General features: G+C 42.9%; 1 protein-coding gene across 5 annotated transcripts in view; it reads left to right on the top strand.

The window, feature by feature from the left end:
* Positions 1–21,258, top strand: part of SORL1 (sortilin related receptor 1) — a 105,230-nt gene that overhangs the window by 71,326 nt on the left and 12,646 nt on the right. For 4 of the 5 annotated variants that reach the window (XM_050921924.1, XM_050921920.1, XM_050921923.1 and 1 more), the window contains exons 26-40: positions 947–1,072; positions 1,464–1,571; positions 2,086–2,217; positions 3,413–3,544; positions 4,416–4,550; positions 6,877–7,032; positions 8,524–8,673; positions 10,061–10,189; positions 12,147–12,273; positions 14,159–14,328; positions 14,885–14,997; positions 16,527–16,631; positions 17,950–18,022; positions 19,609–19,691; positions 20,983–21,079. In XM_050921924.1, the coding sequence (XP_050777881.1) occupies positions 947–1,072; positions 1,464–1,571; positions 2,086–2,217; positions 3,413–3,544; positions 4,416–4,550; positions 6,877–7,032; positions 8,524–8,673; positions 10,061–10,189; positions 12,147–12,273; positions 14,159–14,328; positions 14,885–14,997; positions 16,527–16,631; positions 17,950–18,022; positions 19,609–19,691; positions 20,983–21,079 (1,836 nt within the window). The remainder of the gene's footprint in view (positions 1–946; positions 1,073–1,463; positions 1,572–2,085; positions 2,218–3,412; positions 3,545–4,415; positions 4,551–6,876; positions 7,033–8,523; positions 8,674–10,060; positions 10,190–12,146; positions 12,274–14,158; positions 14,329–14,884; positions 14,998–16,526; positions 16,632–17,949; positions 18,023–19,608; positions 19,692–20,982; positions 21,080–21,258) is intronic. The other variant, XM_050921921.1, reaches the window with a different exon arrangement.

Here is a 21,258-nt window from a genome sequence, read left to right as displayed (position 1 = left end):
CGAGCTAGGCTAAAATGTAGTAGCATACAATTTAACTAAGTCAAATGTTGCTCTTTTTCTAGATAATGAAGAGTATTCTCTCATGTTAGGTTTTTTTTTTTAATTTGAAGAAGTATGGCATATAAATTAGGTTCCAAAATGACTTATTTAAAAAAAAAATATTTTAGATGGAGATTTTCAAATTGGGAGCCTAAGGGAGGTGGATGCCCAAGTTCCATTGATATCCACTGGGAATTGGATGTCTAAGTCTCCTAGGAAGCTTTGAAAATCCCATCTTAAGTCTAGTTAAGAATATCTTTGAGAACCTAAAATACAAACAAGTTCCCTTTTTTGGCACTCAGTGCCAAGTCAGACACTTGTGTGCAGATCCTCCCTGCCAGCAGGTGGCAAAGTGCTCAAAACGCTTTTGGTGGTATCCTCCCCCATATATAAAGAGGAGTGCCAGCTTATCAAGGTTTGTCAGTTGCTGTTCCAGCAAGGACCAGACATCATTACCTTTGCTAGCTGACCCAAAGGACTGAAACGATAAGAAAGGGCTGACTCCAGAGGTCTTAGCTTTAGAAACATTGGTTAACCTCCACAGTCAACCTTATGAGGTACAGTCGGTTGGTAAGTATTGTCCCCATTCTACAGGTGGGCAAACTGAGGCATAAGAGGATAAGGAAGTCAGTAGACCAGCCAAATAGAACCTGACACCCATTAGAAGACGATAAATCAACATGTACAGTGCCTAGCACAGTGGAGTCCTGGCCCATGACTCTGGCTCCTAGATGCTACCACAGTACAAATAATAATTGTTAATAATAGTGTGTATGTGAACATATATTTAAATGTGTCAGAAATCAAGAAAAGAAAAGAATGGTGATTTATTTACATGGAGCCCAGTTCGGCGCCTCTTGAAATCAATGAGTCTGAAAATGCTTTCTTTTTTTCTATTTGTTTTCAGCAGTATACCATACATGCGAAGCCTCCAGCTTCCAGTGCCACAATGGGCATTGCATTCCCCAGAGGTGGGCATGCGATGGCGACGCCGACTGCCAGGATGGCTCTGATGAGGACCCTGTCAAATGCGGTGAGAGCTCTCGTCTTGCGCGGGGGGGGATGACAGTTGTTATTTTCTAACTCATTGGCTTATCGTCTTATAGAATGGAAACTAGCTCTGTCACTGCAGCAGAACAGCAGCAAACTTGGGGAGCATTTAAACCACATCTTTATTGATTGGTTTATTGTGGCACCTACCCAAGACCAGGGCCCCTGTGCGTGCACAGTCTTGCCCCAAAGAGCCTCCAATCTAAACAGATTCTATGGACAAAGGGCGCAGCTGATTCTGGGGTTTTCTGGGGGTTGTCGAGTGCCCCTGGGATTCGGCCATTTGGGACTAACAAACAGAACCAAACTCTAATTCCGTTCCTATGGGTTGAAATTCTTCCATACTTAAGGCTGCTTTTTCAAATGAATTTTAGAAAAAAAGTGCAACGGTTTCCAGTGTCCGAATGGAACCTGCATCCCAAATAGCAAGCACTGCGATGGGCTGCATGACTGCTCCGATGGCTCTGACGAAGAGCACTGTGGTGGGTACACACAGGGACTCGGAATTTGCAGCACCAGATGGGTCAGTTGAATAGCACATCCCATCTGGAACAGAGATGAACACCTCATGCTTCAAAGGAAAGCAAAAGCCCCCTGTATAATGTATGTCACCTATGTAGCTCTTTAAACAGGGTGGCAGGCAATTCCTTCTTGATATCTACTGCGTGTTGCTTTCACCCTGATACATGACACAAGATAAGCCTGAATAGCTGCATAGCTTGTATTATTGGTCATCAGAATTATCCAGCACTAGATAAGATCTAGCCAATGTATTTGACTCTCTGTAAGTCAGAGAGGGTGGTTAAGTACACATAGATCAAACAACAAAAGAACTTTGTGTACAGTGTTGTTACTTCGTATTATTTGTATTACCATAGCATGTAGGAACCTAGACATGGACCAGGATCATATTGTGCTAGGCAGTGGATAAACGTCTCTTACTGCCATGCACTGAATTGCTGTCATTCTCCCTGCAATCTGTTTTGATTCCCCCAGACCCTCTGTGCACGCGTTACATGGACTTTGTGTGTAAGAACCGGCAGCAGTGCTTATTCCACTCCATGGTGTGTGACGGCATTGTGCAGTGTCGAGATGGCTCGGATGAAGATGCCAACTATGCTGGGTGCTGTAAGTGTGTCAGTAATACCAATAATCTAGCAGATACCTAATACCTAGCGCTTTTCATCAGTAGATCTCAAAGCACTTTACAAAGGTCAGTACCATTATCCTCATGGCTGGAACAGAGGCGCTGGACAGTGAAATAACTTACCTCACATCACTCAGCAGGCCAGTGGCAAAACTGGGACTAGAAACCCCGGTCTGCAGAGCCCCACCCCAGTCCAGTGCTCCATCCACTAGGCAACACCACTCTGAAGAGATCCCTAAAGAGAATAAATAAGCATCCTTAGGGGCTTAGTGTGTCTTTTCCAGACTGTGTCAATGACATACCAAGCCACTTGTATGTTCCTTTAAATCAGGCCCGTTCTGGATGTTAATGATCTGAGTAGCACTTTGTTGACTTTAGAAATCCTGGTTTCTGTTGTTTGCTGTTTCGCGAGGGTTGTCTCCAAAATCCAAGCAATTATGTTTTATCCGTGGGATGCTTATAGTCCAAGTTCAATAGGACTGATTGTTTCACCAGCGTGTTTGACGAAGCTGGATTTTTGCCCCATAGGATTCTAACCTGGCTTTTACAGCCAGTGGCTGCTTTGGGGCCAGTGGGTGCACACACCCTGTCCTGCAGACCATTCCAGCTGAGTCCGGGTAATGCCACCCAGCTGGAGGAGTGTGTGAGCATAGGGACTGCCAGACTGGACCAGTGCTCCATCTAGTACTGTATCCTCTCTCCAGTGGCGACTGCCAGAAGCTTCAGAGGAAGGGGCAGGGAAGCCCATAACAGACATTTATGGGCTATTCTGCCTGCAGAGGATGTTTCTTCTAAACTCTAGGTAGTTAGTGTTTGTTTGATGTCTTGCTGCTGTATAAGGAATATGCTTCAAGTCTTTGAAAAGGTGCAGTGGGTGCTTCCTGTGCATCAGCCCCATTCTATCTGCCTGGCCGGAAAGCTGCTTCATCTTTTACAGGTTGCTAGCAGCATTATCTGTGTGAAGCAGTGCCAGGTATTGCAGGCCGGATGCACAAGGAACCAGGATCTTGGCTGCCTCCTTGCACTGTGCAATGAGGCAGGCTGGATTCTCTGTGCCCGGCCCTCCCTTCCCCACAGCTAGCCACACTCTGAGCCCTTGGCTTTTGTATTAAAGCTCTCAGAAAGAACAGCTGCATTTGACTTCTTATTTTTTCAACTTCGCTTTGTCCCTTTTAGCCCAAGACCCAGAGTTTCACCGGACCTGCGACCAATTCAACTTTCAGTGCCAGAATGGCGTGTGCATCAGTTTGGTGTGGAAATGTGATGGGATGGATGACTGTGGGGATTACTCTGATGAAGCAAACTGTGGTGAGCAGAGAGGATCATTAAACTCTCCTACCCCAGCTCAGTCTTATTTTGAGTATTAACAGCGTTGCCTTCCCCTAGGATACCAAATGGTCACCATGGGGAGGATTGCAATCACTTTATAGAGAGAGAGATGGAGAGCGTTTTCTGTTGGTAGATTTCACTGTTTTAACAAAGGAGATCAGTGTCATTATCCCTATTTTACCATTAGGGAAATGGAGGCACAGAGCAGCGACGTAGCTTGCTTAAGGCTACCATCCAGTCCAGTGGCAGAACTGCAAACAGAATTTGGGTCTCCTGAATGCCAGTCCCGTGTCTATCCACTAGACTGTGCTGCCTCCCATGACCATATCCATTGAGTTCTTGATAATCTCATATCATAGGCCCTTCTCTATACTATGGCTGACTTGAAGCCATATGTGAGCACATTTGCTGCACAGATTCCCAGGCCAGTGCAGACAGGGGTCTGATATCTGAGAGCAGGGTTAGTAATCATTGCCTGCAAGCCTTAGGAAAACATGCACAGCCAACCACTCGTTCAGACTGTGTTAGCCACGTTCTCCACTCCATTCCCCCCGCCTCAGCTCTTGCCTTTCTGTGCGAGATCTGATTTTCAAAGGTAAGCTCCGCGGAGCAGAGGCTGCTTCTATTCCTGTCCATACAGCATCTAGCCCGCTTTGGGTGCTGCGTAAATAACAATAAATAAACCATAGTGGAGATTGTGAGGGATCGGGGTTTGCTTATCAGGAAAACAGCGCTGCGTAGGTGAGCTATGGAGCACCACTAGTCAGGGTTGAGCTGTAGCATGGACAGAACCCATGTCACCGAGAAGTCAGGAATGCGGGACCTCCTGACAATCTCCTATCATTGTTAGAAAACCCAACGGAAGTGCCGAACTGCTCTCGCTACTACCAGTTCCAATGTGAGAATGGCCACTGCATCCCTAACCGGTGGAAATGCGACGAAGAGAATGACTGTGGTGATTGGTCTGACGAGAAGGAGTGTGGGGGTAAGAGCAAGGGTGGCTGCTGCCTCAGTTATCTGTTCCATAGATTATAAAGCCAGCAGAGACTGACTGCGCAATCATCTCATCTGACCTCCTGCATAACACAGGCCATAGGACTTCCCTGAATTAATTCCCTTTCGAACTAGAGCAAAACTTTTAGAAAAACATACCATATCTTGATTTAATAATTGCCAGTGATGGAGAATCCACCACAATTAGTGGTAAATTGTTCCAAAGGCTAATAACACTCATGGTTAAACATTTACATCATATGTCCAGTCTGGATTTGTCTAGTTTCAACTTCCAGCTGTTGTTATACCTTCGTCTGTTACACTGAAGAGCCCATTATCAAATTTTTGCTCCTCATGTAGGTACTTAAAGATCAAGTCACTCTTTAACTTTCTCTTTGTTAAACTACATAGATTGAGCTCCTTAAATCTCTTCCTCTAAGGCGTGTTTTCTAGTCCTTTAATCATTCTCATTGGTCTTCTCTGAACCTTCTCCAATTTATCAACATCCTTCTTGAGTGTGGACTCCAGAACCAAACACAGTATTCTAGCAGTGGTCGCATCAATGCCAAATGCTGAGCTAAAATAGCCTCTACTCCTGCCCAAGAGTCCCCTGTTTATAAGTCCAAGGATCAAACCTTAGCCTTAATGCCCACAGCTTTACAATGAGAGCTCATCTTCACTTGATTATTCACCGTGACCCCAAGTCTTTTTTAGTCACTGCTTCTCAGGATAGAATCTCCCCTCTTGTAAGTACGGCCTATGTTCTTTGTTCCTCAATGTATAATTTTACATTTAGCTATTAAGACACATATAGTTTGCTTGTGTCCAGCTTACCAAGCGATTTTGATTGCTTTGTATCAGTGACCTGTCCTCTTCCTTATTTATCACTCCCTGAATCTCTGTGTCATCTGGAGACTGTATCTGTGATGACTTTATCTTCTATCTAGCCACTCATTTTTATGACAGCTGATGCATCACAGTTATAGCACTTAGCCCTCTGCTGAGTCCTTATTATTGCCTTGTTCAAGCAATGAGTTACATTTTTACATGTTTTACATTGATCATAGCACAAAACAGAAGTACCCTGACTCAGTCATTTTTACACCATATGTTTGTTTAAATAAATGATACAGAAGCTTCCTGTCCAGCAGAGAATCTTTTAGCACGGTTTACAGACAAGTACGTGCACCCATTTCACATAGTCTGTTTAGAAACTAGGATAGTTAAATTGAAACAGTTCCCTAGCATGGACGCACCTAAACCAATTTGAGCACGTCCACACTAGGAGGCTGCACAGAGTTAACTGAATTGGTTTCTAAACAGACTTAGTGAAATCGGCACGCTTGCGGCATATAGACCAGGCTCATTGGATCGCGTGCTGCCGTGTAAGCTGGTGGTCTCTGTGTCTGTTACAGCTCCTTCCCTCAGGCACAATATTAGTTAAGTAGAAAACTCGAGTAACATCAAAGCAATTCCCCTTCCCCACATGGGCTGCAGTCTGTAGAGGTCTTCTCCTTGCCTATTTCTCCTACTAGGAGGAAAACACACCCTTCCCTTAAATCCCTGCTAAGTCGTGTGACAGACAGGTAGGCCCTTCACCCTTTCCTGGTTGTTTTATTTGATCACACTAGGCATCGGGGCTGTCTTGATTAAGGCCCCAATGCTGAAATCAGATGTATTTATGGAAAAACCTTCATTTCAGTGGAACCTTGGGATTATATAAGGGTCCTCCCAGGTAGATCTGATTTGCGGGACCATGGCTTTAGCATGTGGAGAGGGTTTCTGTGCCGATCCAGAAAGCATACTTGGTCTATGTTGACCTACTTGAGTTGTCTGCGTTGACCAGACTGTGGCTTGTCTGTATCCACTTATGGGGAGGGTGCATAGAAGCAGGCCCATGTATATTGGAAGCTGCTACTGGGAAATGTCTACAGAAAACCTAGGGAGCAGTTGAATAGTCTGCATCCTGCAGGGACAGAGGCTGCAAAGCTCACCGCAATCACTCTGCACCTTCCAGCGCTTAAAGTGGTACTACCCTTTAAAAAACACATGAATAAGAGGCATCACTGTGTTTTCACCCTTGAGTTCCTGTCCTTTGACAGCAGATTTGTTTTATGTTTAGGTCTGGCTCTGGGAGCCAGCTTTGTGCTGTTAGAATAAAAATACTGCACTCGTGAAGTTTTCCCCATCCTCCCCCTTTTCCAACTGATACCCTGGGATTTTGCCTTTTGGTCTCCTAGGAACAGAAAAAGCTTTTAGCACATAATCAGACGTAGGAACATGTCCAGTAAGATCAAATCTCACTGGTTTATTTTTAGGTTCACAGATCCTTCCCTTTACAACATCTGCCCCAGTGACATGTTTACCTAACCACTTCCGTTGCAACAGCGGCGCCTGCATCATGAACAGTTGGGTTTGCGATGGATATCAGGACTGCACAGATGGCTCAGATGAGGAAGCCTGCCCTACTTTATGTAAGGTTTTCTCCTCCCTTGCCGCTTTGTTTTACATTCAGCGGTGATTATTCCCTGCAAAGGCATTCCTGAGAAATAAAGCCTCAAATGTAAATGTTAGAAGACTTTGGCCACACTATATGCTGGGGTAAAACGTGCCGCTCAGTTCACTCATGTGGAGTTGCACCCACTTGAATCAGGAGAGAATTCGGCTCGCTCACCTCGAATTCTGAGAATTAATAGAAATATTTGCCACAGAGCAGTGGCTGCTAAGAAAACACATCTCTGTCCCAGCTCAAACTAGGCTGTTATATGCCTGCAGCCATAACACTTTCTGACTGTGTTTAGGAAGAGACACCTGAGACTTTCAGGTAGTTGGGCGGGAGCGTGCCGCAGTAGATTCCTTTCCAGACTTAGAAGCCTGAGCATATGCCAGTATCCCCATTTGCAGGTTGGCTTTACAGTAGCGGGCCAGCTTTTGCACTGCAACCCAAGAAACACTGAGGAGAGCAGGCCCTGGTTAGGACATGTGGGATTTGGATAAGGGAGGCAGCAGTGGATTTAGTTACTTTATACAGGAAGAGGCTGCCATCTGGTGGAGTGGGGAGATGTGAACTGATTCTGAACTAGAGGAACCAATAAACAACTCAGGGTACGTCTACACTACAGGATAAATTCGAATTAGCTTAAACCGATTTTATAAAACAGATATTATAAAGTCGATTGAGCGCGTCCACACTAGGCACATTAATTCGGTGGTGTGCGTCCGTGGTCCGAGGCTAGCATCGATTTCTGGAGCGGTGCACTGTGGGTAGCTACTGTAAAATAATGAGGCCAATAATGTCGATTTGCGTCCACGCTAAGGCCTGGTCTGCACTACGCTGTTAAACCGATTTAATGCTGCACCCGTCCACACTACACTGCTCTTTATGTCGATTTAAAGGGCTCTTTAAATCGATTTCTGTACTCCTACAAAACGAGAGGAGTAATGCTAAAATCGATATTACTATATCGGATTAGGGTTAGTGTGGACGCAAATCAAAGTTATTGGGCTCATTCTTTTACAGTAGCTACTCACAGTGCACCGCTCCAGAAATCGACGCTAGCCTTGGACCATGGACGCACACCACCGAATTAATGTGCCTAGTGTGGACACGCACAATCGACTTTATAATATCTGTTTTATAAAATCGGTTTAAGCTAATTCAAATTTATCCTGTAGTGTAGACGTAGCCTAAGACTAAATCGATATAGTAATATCGATTTTAGCATTACTCCTCTCGATTTGTAGGAGTACAGAAATCGATTTAAAGAGCCCTTTAAATTGATATAAAGAGCAGTGTAGTGTGCATGGGTGCAGCGTTAAATCGATTTAATGCTGTTAAAATCGGTTTAACAGCGTAGTGTGGACCAGGCCTGTGTCTGTCAGTCACTGCCATTGCTCAGCCGGGGGTTCTGCTATTGCTTGTGTAGTTTGCTGACTATTCTCTTCTTCCTCCTCTTGGTTCCCAGTACCCAACGTAACTGCGACTTCCACCACCTCTCTCGGCCGGTGCAGCAGGTTTGAGTTTGAGTGTCAGCAGCTGAGGAAGTGCATCCCTAACTGGAAGCGATGTGATGGCCTGAGAGACTGCCAGGATGGCACGGATGAAATGAACTGTCGTAAGTGCTCATTTCTCACAGGCTGAGCGGTGCTTTAGCTCTCCCTGAGCAAGGCTTTCTTTAAAGACCAGACCACAGCAAATCGCATCTGTGCAAGCGGAACCTGTGATAGTGCTATGCAATGAGTAATGCAGTGTAACGCATTTGGTGCAGTACTAATGTAAAAACAGACACATACTTATTAGCCGTATTACGGTAGAGCCTAATTTAGATGCTGTACAGAGTTAGCGAGAGATGGTCCTTGCCCCCATAAAGCTCATTATCTCTATAGACATGGTAACAAAGAGCAGAAGTGGAAACATGCACAGGGAGAGGAAGTGACTTGCGTAAATTCACACAGCAGGTCAATGGCAGAATAAGTAGAGCCCAGTTCATGTAACTCTTAGTCTAGTGCCCTAACTACTAGACAAGACTGCCTCTATATATTGCTTTAACATCAGAGAATAGCATTGATATGTTAGGGAAAGACTAAAAATATGTTTTGAGTGAGACTCAGTTTGTGTCTGTTTATAACATCATACTCCTGACAATGTTGTATGAGTTGATCAGAAAACATTAATTAAAACAGGATGGTAGTTGGTAGCCTCATAGTGTGATATTGCTCTCATTGAAGTCGGTGGGAGTTTTGCTATTGACTTCATTGGCAGCAGCGTCAAATTCTTGCTAGCCTGGTGTGAAAATGTGATAAGGATACGAAAAACAATACAAAGGCGGACGTCACATTCAGAATTCATTGTGCTGGGAAATATATATGAATATAAAGTATAGATAGAAAGATATAGCACCAGATTTTCAAATGTGCTCAGAGAACTATAGGAGCTGCTGGGTGCTGAGCACTTTTGAAAATCTGACTCAATGTTCGAGAGTTGGGCTTCGAGACTCAAACAAACTTGGTCACCTTTTTTCAGTGCCAGACTGCCATTTTGCCTCAACTTCCCAAATTTGAAAATTAAGCTCAGTCCCTTCATCTATAGAGAGATACATTAAAATGTCTGTTTTTGTGCTAAAAGCTCACAATAAAACCATTACCTGTCACTTGCTTTTTTGAAATTACTGTTTTATGCAACTGAAAATTAGTCTCTTAACTTTGGCATGCAAAATGAAACCCTCCTAAAGCATCCTAATTACCAATTAGTGGTTGATACTCTGTCCTGCCATTCACTGCAAAATTCTCAGCAAAATGGTCTAATATCAAAGTAGTAACGATAACAATTACAAATTCTGCACTGGGATCGCTTTATCCATAAACAGGATGCAGCCACCTCTGCATTTCAGTATGGCTGTGGTTTAGCAGTATGCTTGACGGCACTGTGCAACATGATCCGGACAGGAAATTTGTAAATGAGCTCTCCTGCTTTGAATCATGCAATGCTTTTCTCTCTTCCAGCAACTCACAGCACACTATCATGCCCTAACGGTTATAAATGTAAAGATGAGGAAGCCTGTATCATGACAACAGAACGGTGTGATGGATTTCTGGACTGTTCAGATAGTAGTGACGAGAGGAACTGCACCGGTAAGCAAACGCGCTATCACGGAAGTTCTCGCATTTTCCATAGCACAAACCACGTTATAATACAGACATTGTCTCACGAGTGCCTGTCCTTCCTTCACAATCACCTTGATCACCCCTCCTTTGTTCACAGTCGTATGGTCCATCTCCCCTCCTGCTCACAATCAGACGCCTCCCTTCCTGCTTTCACACACATAATGTCCTTCAATGCAGCTACAGCAATTGCAGACGTAGGCAAATAGCATTAGTCGTTTAGCATCACACAAATACAGGACTTCCCCTGATTAGCACAGCCAACAAGTGGGTGCATTTTTGCAAGCACCTGCTCCCTGTGTCCTGTTCTAAAAACATATCCCTGGGACCACAGGCACAGAGCTAAGCTCCCTCGCTCCCCCACTTGCAATTCCTCCCATGCCCTCCATCATTAGCCCTGGAGCCAGATGTGTTACACTTTGATTGGAAGCCCTGGTCCGTTCTGGGTAGATAATAACAACATTGATCACTGTCTTTTCCCAGCTATGGGATTCAGCCATTTTCACAGTAAACTGCTTGGGGTACTGAACATCAATCAGTTTGTAGCTCTTTAATTAAATATTGATTCTGAGAAGCGGCCCAGACTGGGGGCCAAGGAGCCCCTGAGACGCACAGCTGGGCTGGAATGCTGAAGTGAGGCGAGAAACCCTTGCTTTATCCTGCTAGACTTGCTGCTGCTGGTGCCTCCCCCATGAGCTGGCAGCCTCACTGGTATAATTTTCTGCTGATTAGGAAAGTTCATCAGGAGCAGCTCAGAGCTCTCTGTTTAGTTTTCTTAATAAACTGGAAATAAAACCAGTGGGCTCAGTAGGGACCTGGGAGCGGAGCTGGGGTCCACAGCTCAGAGGCCTGGCAGCTGAGCAATGAGTCAGGGGGAAACGGGACACAGAGCGGGACAAACTGCAAGTAAAGGGGAATAGGTGGCCCACAGATATAGGGGAGGGTTGTATTCGCAGGGGATCACATACAGGAGCAGTGAGTGGAGACTGTGGAACTACCAGATGGTGGGTAGCTATGATAACACTTCTAGGGCTTTCCAGCTAAGGATCTCAAAATAATTCACGAAAAGCAGGCGATTAACCCTCATATGTTTCAGATGAAAAAGTGAAGCACAGAGACAGGCAGGGCACTAGCTAGAATTAGAAACGATGTTTCCTGGTTGCAAGTCCCCTGTTGCAGCTGCTAGAGGGCGCTGCCTTCCACAGAACCCAACTGTAGAGCTGACTGGCAGCCAGGCTCACTCCGACATTGAGTCTCGCACACATTCTCCAACAAGGAGAAAGAAGCAGGTGACCTAAAGGAATAAATGACACTTTCTGAACATTGAGCACCAGCTATCCGTCTAGACGCTTACGCAGCCCTCAGAGCTGTATTATGCAAGTGTCCCACAAACATCAGTGAATGGATCCTCCCAACATGCCCGTGTGGTAACGAAGCGCAATTTCCCTCTTTTTAACAAGTGGGGAAACTGAGGCACAGAGCAACTAAATGACTGGCCCAAGATCACAGAGAGAGACTGCAGCAAAGTGAGCTATAGAACCCAGCTCACCTGAGTCCCACTGTCTTGACCCCAAGACCAGCCTTCTTCACCAGCCTCCGTGTTCTAGGCAGTATAAAGAAAAGTGTGCAGAACAAGTCCATGCCCCAGACAGTTCAAAAGCTTCAAAGAGATTCATGACCTGGAGGTGTTCCACAAGTAGAGAAGTGACTCCCAAGATCAGACTGGTGAGAAGGGCCACTCCAGGACCATTAGTGCTCTTCTGAACTATTTCAGATGGTGCTTTTTCCATGGGCACTGATTATTTAAGTGTATTCCTCAGTCTACAGCTATATGCGCGGATTGTGCCACATAACCCTTTTCCCTCTATTCTGTAAAGCACTGCTTTTATTTTCCTCTCTAAAATAATATTTTCTGTTATCTGCTTAGATGACACAATTGTGTACAAGGTCCAGAATCTCCAGTGGACGGCTGATTTCTCTGGTGATATCACTTTAACGTGGGCCCGACCTAAAAAAATGTCCTCAACATCTTGTGTGTATAATGTCTATTACAGGTAAATTGCATGAATCTTGATCATCTTTTTATTTAATGAAACATGTGAGTAGAACTAAGTTCATTGTGACTACTTGTGTATAAAAGCAGGGTAGATAAAAAAAATCTTTGATTCTTTCATTTAAATCAGATTTTTTTAGATTTTGTTATTTAAATTATAAGTTCTTTTTGTTTAAAATGAAATACAAAATATGTTAAGGCCTAAATTTATTATAATTGCTTAATCTTTAAATACAATTTTATTACAAAATAAATATGATTAATCCATGAGCCTCTATCAAAAACTGAGTTAAAAGCTGCTTTTCTATACTAAGAAAATGAGGGGAAAACACCTAACTTTTGAGGTCAGGCTTTATAAATAAGCTCAGGCTAAGTAACACAGAAGACAATCTCATTCTCAAGAAGCTCTGGAGAGACTAGGCCCTTAAGGGCCAGTCACTTTCACTTAGGCATATATGAAAATTTTCCCAGGCTGACCTGAAATAATGTTTAATCAACTGACTGCCTAGCTAACCCCTGTGTTTAATAAATCACTTAGCTGTAAATGTGAAACATGTTTTGATAAGGGAAGTTTATGCATCCAAAATATGCAAGGTTGCTTTGTTTAATAAAAATATTTGTATATGCTGTTGTGTGTATTTAGTTAAATTGCAGTTTCCATCCTCAACATAAGCAAAACGTATCAAGTAACTAAGCAATACATCTTTTACCATTTTCTAACATACTAACATGTACAGTAAAGAAGAATCTGAAAATATTAAGCTATATAATTGCTTAAATAAATGTATATATTTATAGTGTGGCCCCTGGATAGCAAAAAGATGTACCAAATCTAATGTAAAGGCTCTATTTAGTTGTAAATCAACATGTTTTAACCGTTATATCAACCAATGAGAACGTACCTCTCTTTAGAAAATAAGTGATGTACAAATGGAAAAGTTGATTAAAATTGATGACTTAAATCACTTCGTTTTAAATCAGTGCACCCTGGTTTAAAGGTAGGCACTCTCTTAAGCACCTTGTAAAGTCAACTTAAAAATCTCATTTCTGTTTTACCCATTATTGTTATCAACAAGACTTGAAATGGCTTTAGCTAAAAGAGATTACAGAAAAATTATTTGTCTCTCTGTTTTTCAGATTGTGCATTTGCCAGCATTTTCTAAATTCATACTTTCTAAGGCCAGAAGAGACCATTGTGATAGTCTAGTGATATGTCCTGTATAACGCATCCCACAGAACTTCCCCAAAATAATTAGTGTGTGAACTAGATCATATCTGTTTTTTAAAAAGCCAGTTGTGACATAAAAAAACTGCCGGTAATGTAGAATCCACCATGACCCTTGAATATGACTAGCTTCAATTTCCAGCCATTTGTGTATAGTCAGTTTCCCCTTTTGTTTGTTTAGGCCAAGGGTCGGCAACCTTTGGCACGTAGCCCGTCATGGAAATCTGCTGACAGGCCTGGATGGTTTGTTTACCTGCAGCGTCCGCAAGTTCGGTCGATCCCACTGGCCACTGTTCGCCACTCCAGGCCAATGGGGGCTGCAGGAAGCGATGGCTAGCACATTCCTCGGCCCGCTCCTTCCCACAGCTCCCATTGGCCTGGAACGGTGAACCGCGGCCAGTCGAAGCCGCGATCGGCCGAACCTGAGGTCGCTGCAGGTAAACAAGCCGTCCAGGTCTGTCAGCAGATTTCAATGACTTTTAACTCATATTTTGAAGTGAACTAGCTTTAAGTTAATAGTGTCCCTTTAACAAATAAAACAAACAAACAAACAAAAGCAGGCCTTTAAAGTGTCGTTAGATGATGAGTGCTCTTAGAACACGCTAACACCTCCGGCTACAGAAATACCTCCTGAGTTCAGTGGTTTTATTCTCTCCAACAGGATGGTTGGCGAAAGCATTTGGAAAATGTTAGAAACTCACAGCAGCAAAACAAACAGTGTCTTAAAAGTCCTCAAGCCAGATTGCACCTATCAGGTGAAAGTTCAGGTCCAGTGCCTCAGCAAAGTGTACAACACCAATGACTTTATTACTCTGCGTACGCCGGAGGGATGTAAGTGGTCTTTGCATGTTCTGTTCTGAGTTCCTGGGTGTGTAACACTTCTGATCCGTCAAGTAGCCACAGCACTGTGCTTCCACATAAGAGAAGATGGAGGAGGGTTTTCTGAATAGCATCCCCCACCTTTTTGCAGAAAGCAAGACAACAGAGCCTCAGCTGTTGACTACTGGAGCCAGATTGCACCCTCTAGTTACAGCATCTCTAAGGGATGAATGACACACATTCAGAGCGTGGGTCCTCTCCTCGCAGATCTGCACACAGACGGCAGCCTCCCACATGTGGGTCTCCGACTTCCCACGAGCAATAAGTTGTTAGTCGCCCCTTCTGCTTGACCTTGCCAAGGGCACTCTGCTGGCTGAGGATCCATGGGAAGGGTGTGCTCTTACATTGGCCCCCCTGCGCCCGCTGGCTCTGTGGTGTGACCAAGCTCCAGTAGGGAATAAACTGCTCACTAATATCTGGACACTTGTTCTTGGCTTTTTTCCCTTATGATTCTAATGAACAGACTCCCGTGGCCAGTCTGTCACTAACTCCCTTGTTTCTTTGGTAGTACCCGATCCTCCCCTTCATCTTCAGCTGTCCCTAAAGAAAGAGCTGGAAGGCGTGGTGATCGCCCGCTGGGCTCCGCCCATTTCTGCCCATGGCCTGATCCGAGAGTACATCGTAAGTATTATTCTGCAACTTGTTCCACAGTCAAGACCCAAAGCTAAATAGGAGCCTTGCATGCGCAGCAGAAGGAAGGATTCCTTCCTCACTGCAAAGGGTCTCAATGGTTTATGGCTCTGGGAGTTTGACCCTTCTGAACAAAACTATCTGCAGCTGTTCACTCATGGTGAAAGTCACATCTGTGCAAGGCTTGGGCACCACTTTAAGTTCCACAGGGGCCTATTTTATGCACTTAAGTGAGACCGAAGTGGCCAGAGGTGTGTTTCACCCCCAGTGCATACATATCATCTGCAGGAAGCTTCAGCACTACTCAAGGCCTTCACATGGCCTGTGTGAGCCTCTTTGCACAGGGGTCCCGATTCAGGAAAGCACTTAAGCACATGTTCAATTGTAAGCATTGATTGAATCTCATTTAAATCAATGGGATTTAAACATATGCTAAAATGTTTTCCTGAATTATTACGGTTAGTTATTACTTGTATTAGTGTAGCACCTAGGAGCCCTAGTCATCAACAAGAATCCTGTTGTGCTAGGCTCGGTACAAACACAGAGCAGAAAGAAGGTCCCTGCCCCACAGAGCTTACAATTTGTAATTGGAAATTAGAGTGAATGGCAGCTCAGTTAACTTAGATTGTGAGCATGTTCTTTGACAATTACCTAGTCTCTCATCACGGAGAAAGTGAGTCCAAACAGGAGCAGAAGATACAGTGCAGTTATTGCAGAGATCATGTAAATATTTTTTCCAGGTCCATTACAATAACAAGGAAGATGAATAAATGAGTTGAGGGGCGGATGATGGAAAATTGAGTTTTATTGGGGAGCTCAGGCAAAATTGCCTCTATACATTACAGCCACTGAAATTCCAGTTCAGATTTAATGATGCAAGAAAGCCTGCATTTATTAGAGACGTATGGGAAGACAGTGATTGTCCCTCTTTCTATGGGGTGGATTCCTTTTTCTTTCAGTTAGACTGTGATAAAAAATAATAATAAAAAAAGAAGAGTTAAAAAAACTTGGCAACTTTAAGATGCAACTGTCTTCTGCACAGAGAATAAATCCAACCTTTATACTTGTCAGAGCTGGTAAGAGGAAGCTTGTATTAGTTCTTTAGTAAAGTATCTTAAGGTTTTAAGTGCTTGATGTGGCCCCTGAATGAATAGCCTAGTTGATCACTGAGAGAGACCAGGTTCTGCTTTGGATGCACAGGGTATAGTGGAGCAGAGGGGAATCTTTCATACAGCCAGGGGTCCCTATACTCTGCAGAAAGGGTCCCACATAGCAAATGCTATATAGACAGTCTCTCTCAATCTCTGGGTTTAGACAAGACAGGTGAAAAAAGTTGCATGGTTTTGATTAGAAGTGTGCTATGTCCCACCCCAGATCTGAGCATTCTGAGGGCTTGAGTTCTGGCCCCTGTGTAGTTTTAATGTTCCATAGTACTTTAAAGTTAGCCACCTGTCCATCCCACATCCCACCCTTTTGTATTGTTGATTGTGACCCTGCCATCTCTTGTTTTCACCCCATAGGTGGAATACAGTAGAAGTGGTTCCAAGGAGTGGTCCTCACTTAGAGCCAGTAAGAACTATACCGAGGTTGAGAACTTGCAGGTCAACAAATTATACACACTAAGAGTGAGTATTTTAAAAGTCGGTGATTCTAGGTGTACTGCACAGATTCTCAAGTGGGTTTTCTTTTACTGGATGATGTGAGTACTGCACAGTTAATTGACAAACTAGTGCCACAGTAGCAAGTTAAGACATTGTATTGCTAAAAGTACATAGAAGGCCAGCACATTTGCTGAATCCTTCATTGTGTACTGACAAGAAAAGGCAGAACTTAAGGCTCAAATTCTGTCCTTAGATTTTCACCCCATCCAACAAACCCTGGGTGCAGTTTTAAAAGTCATCTACAGATGGCACAGTTCTGAAGTCACTTTGGTTGCCCAGGATATAGGTCAGAGACAAATTTGGCTGTAATTGTATCATGGAGGAAAGAAACAAAACGGGTATAAGTCTTCAGATATGTTAAGGGCTTTTATAAAGAGGACTGTGATCAGTTGTTTTCTGTCCACTGATGGTAGGACAGCAAGTAATGGGCTTAATGTGCAGCAAGGGAGATTTGTGTTAGATATTAGAAAAAACTTTTTACTCTAAGGGTAATTAAACTGTGGAATAGGCTTCCATGGGAGGTTGTGGAATCCCCATCAACTGGATGTTTTTAAAAACAGGTTGGACACACACCGGTCAATGACGTTCTAGGTTTACTTGGTCCTGCCTCAGAGCTGGTGGCTAGGCTTGATGACATCTCAAGGTCTCTCCCAGCCCTATATTTCTGTATTTCTAGGTTGTGATGGGGCAGGAGAGATGCTAGGGAGGGCTAAAGGCTAGATTAAAATTAGATAGGATTTGAGCTTGACAGGCAAGCCTGCAAAAGCAAACACTGCAAAGAGTACATTCTTAATTTGCCAGTTTTCCACATGCTAAACTCTCATTGATATTAATGGCAATTCAGATAGCAGGGTACAACCCTCTTGAAATCAAAGTTTTTCTTCTTGTTGTATAATCCCATGTGTGTGCAAGAAGCGGGTACCTTTTAATATATGCACTATCCCTTCTGTTGGGGCCAGAATTGCTGCCAGCGTGGATTTCATGGGAGTCGTGCTAGGTTGTACTGGGCAGAATTATTCCAGCCCCCTTTACTTTACATGCTTTTTTTTGTAAAGATCTCGCCATATACTGTTATCTGCAATGTATCTCGATAGATTAATTAACTCTAAGCAGCTCTGCTTTATCTCTGTTCACAAGCCTGATATTACCAAGTAATTAAACAAGCTCTTGTGTTTTGTTTCAAAGTCCATTTCTCATCCGTTCCACGTCACCAGTAACCCTTTTCTAAACTCATTCTCTGTTCTCATTATAAAATTTTAACTCACCTTCTAATTTGAAAAAGGTTGCTGCAGTAACTAGTCGAGGCGTAGGAAACTGGAGTGATTCCAAATCCATAACCACCATGAAAGGCAAAGGTAAACATTTTTCTGGGTTTCAGTTTAAATGGACTTGGACAACACCGAAAAAAACTTGAACATAAGCATTAGCATGAATAGTAGTTTTCTGTCTTTTCCTTAGTGATTTAATACCTGTACTAAATTTGCCGTATTTTGTATAAACAGGAGCTATAGCATTTACACCTTAAAAAAAATAGTGACAAATTAAAAATCATAGCTCTAGACAACCAAATTCCATGTTCCCATTGCTAATAAATCATTTGGTTATTTATACTGAAAGAACTTTTAAAATCTATTTAGTTGGTTTGGTTCTGTTGATTTTGCCTTCTGCATTTCATGTAGCTTGTAAACATAGGCTAGTCAGTTTCACTCAGGTTTCCATGCATTAGAACAAGATTGCGGTGGTTAGATTGCAGGGTAATGTTTAAATACAACAAAAAACCCTGTTTCTGTGTCATATTTTTTAAATCATGAAATCATTTAAATGATCAGATTTTATATCAGCTTTTTAAAAATAAAACATACGTTTTCATCCCTAAGTTGCTGACAGTCTCCTTTTTTAAAATTCAGCATTAGCTAGTTAGATCTAAGTGCTCTCTCCCCGTTGTAACAGAGACAGGGAACAGGAAACAATGCTACTGAAAATGCAGTATCCTTGGTAACACAAAGAGCAACCAGTAACTAATCGTTAGAACTAGTTTGGAAAACAGAGGAGGAATAAATTGCAACAAATTTCATCTGCATTTTTTTTCATCTGGATTTTTCAACCAGCTCTGTTTTCTATAACCTCATTCTCCTCTCTTTACCCATTACTCTAAAGTACTGGCTCCATCATGTCTTACCTTAATACATTTGGAAACAGAAGTCTATCTTTCCTTCCACAATTAAGCCTTTTTGTAGGCAGAGAGGACAGTTTGCCTATCATCTGCTGCGGGGAAGGGAGGCATATTTTACAACACCTAAGGGACACGATAGCAATCTAAACAGATAAGGTAGGGCAGCAGATGGGAAGATGATAAGACTGAACAGAGAGGTGTTTGCCATGCATCCTGCTTTTATTAAACTTTCCTTCAAGGGAAGGACCAAGGCCGTGGGGCCTCTTGGAAGAAATGTGTTACTGGTACTCATATCTTTCTCAATACAATACTGATTCTGCTTCATTGAAGTCAGTGGGAGTTGCGCCATTTACTTCAGGAGTTGCAAGACCAACTAATTGCTTGTTTGAATTCACAAGCAATAAATATCCTACATCCGATCCACTCTGTCTTCACCCTGTGGTTAGAAAGACAGGGAAGCATGAGGCTGTATTTTAGGATGGCCTGGTGTATAGGATCCCTTGCATTTAAGCAACCTCAGATTAAAACAGCAACTTCCCTTTAAGATGTACCTTTCACACGTCAGCACACTACTCCAACAGGTTGCTGTAGGAGCAGTGATGGATGCTAGAAAGATTCTAGCAACTTTTATAGGCAGGGAAACTCTTTGTTGGAAAAAACCTTCAGGATAGTTAGTAACTGAAAATCTGCATTTATCCAGCCCCATAAAAATAGGATTGTGTTTTATGTTTTTTGTGTTTTCATGTCTGTTTTTTCCTTTTCCTTCAGCCATCCCACCGCCTACCATCCATATTGAGAGTTGCAAAGAAAATTCCATAAGTTTCACTCTGAAAGTGGACACTAATATTAAGGTAAAGTTTGAACTTTCTGGCTAGAACCAGAGCACAGGGAGCGAGATCAGAGTCATAAATATTTGGCAGGTTGAACATTATATAACATGCCTACAACAACATTGCAAACATAAAAGAGAACGACAGTTCAAGTCTTGTTCAGCCAAAAAAAATCCTGTCCTAAAGCAAATCACTTGGTAGAAAACAAATCCACTGTCATTGAGGGTTTGGGGTTTTAAGAATTATTTAATACTTAATGTGTAAGCACCTTGTTTCAGTCTGGTATTTACCATGTAATGAAAGGGTTCCCAGCTCCCATACAAAGGCTGAGGATGCTGGTAGAACTATGTATGCCTTGTAATTTAGAGAATTAATGACGTTCCTTTATGCCGTGAGCTAACACAGTTCATCTCGTATGGGAAGGTAGGTCTACCTGAGGTAGGTTTTTCCTGGAGAGTTTCAGATGAGCCCTAGGGAGAGAGAGAAGTGGGGCTTTTTTTCTATCCTGTATAATCAGTTTTCACATAGAACACAACGAAAGCGCCTGCACTTATTGCATGGGCTGTAAATTGTATGAAAGATATTTGTGTGTTGGAATCCTAAATAACAACAAGTCAGCAAAGAAAATAGCCTCCCCTTGCCTTCACCATTGAAAATCAGAGGGAAACTGTTTTCCCAGCCTGCTAGAGTGAGATTTCCAGAGGGGGGAGGGGAGGAATTGTTCTCTTTTGGGATGGGAAAAAAAGTCAAAATATTAAAAAAATTAATGAATTGATAATCTGAAAAACCCATTTCAGATTGATCAATTGTTTTATTTCAGTATCAAGCTTTTATTTTTTAACTTAGACGTATAAATTAACTAAAATTTTCAAACAAAGCTACTTTGAATCAAAAAGTGAATTAAAAACTTTTCATTTCAAAACTTTTTTTTTTTTTTTTTTTTTTAATAGTTTTGATTTGGAAGATTCATCGAAACAGACGATTTCTTGCACACAGTTTCGGTTTGAGCAAATCAACATTTTCTGACCAAAATTCCGACCAGCTCTATTAAAAATACTCAGCCTTTTTTCCACAGTCTGCGTTCCCTGATGCTCTCCCCCCACATTACAGTGCCTCTGAACCTTAGGGGAGGAAAGATGGGGAATGGATTGAGACACCCAGGGGAGGGTAAATAAGCTGTACTTTTGACTACACCAGTATCCTTAGTTGTTACAGGAAATACAATATGAAGACTGAACACTTTCATTCAGCAGCATATAAAAACAGCATAACAAAGAGCTCATCCATTCTGTGTGGTGTTGCTCCTTGACAGGTGAATCGTTATATCGTGAACTTCTTCTGGACCTTCGATACCCACAGGCAAGAAAAAAGGACTTTGTTCCTAGATGGTGAAAAGTCAGCACAAACAGGTAAAACCTCTAGCTGGAGCTATCTTGCCTTTGGACACCCGATGAGCAGATTAGCACTGGGGGGTTCAGGGCTTGTCCTGCAACACGGGCTCAACTGAGCAGTCCTTCACTTAGGATGATTACTCATGTAAATAGGAATTACTCCTGTGAGCAAAGGATTTCAAGGCTAGGCTGCAAAT

The sequence above is a fragment of the Gopherus flavomarginatus genome, chromosome 13 (genome assembly GCF_025201925.1).
Source record: "Gopherus flavomarginatus isolate rGopFla2 chromosome 13, rGopFla2.mat.asm, whole genome shotgun sequence".
Lineage (NCBI taxonomy): Eukaryota > Metazoa > Chordata > Testudines > Testudinidae > Gopherus > Gopherus flavomarginatus.
Note: the sequence above shows the minus strand (reverse complement) of the source record. Positions and strands in the feature narration are given on the sequence as shown.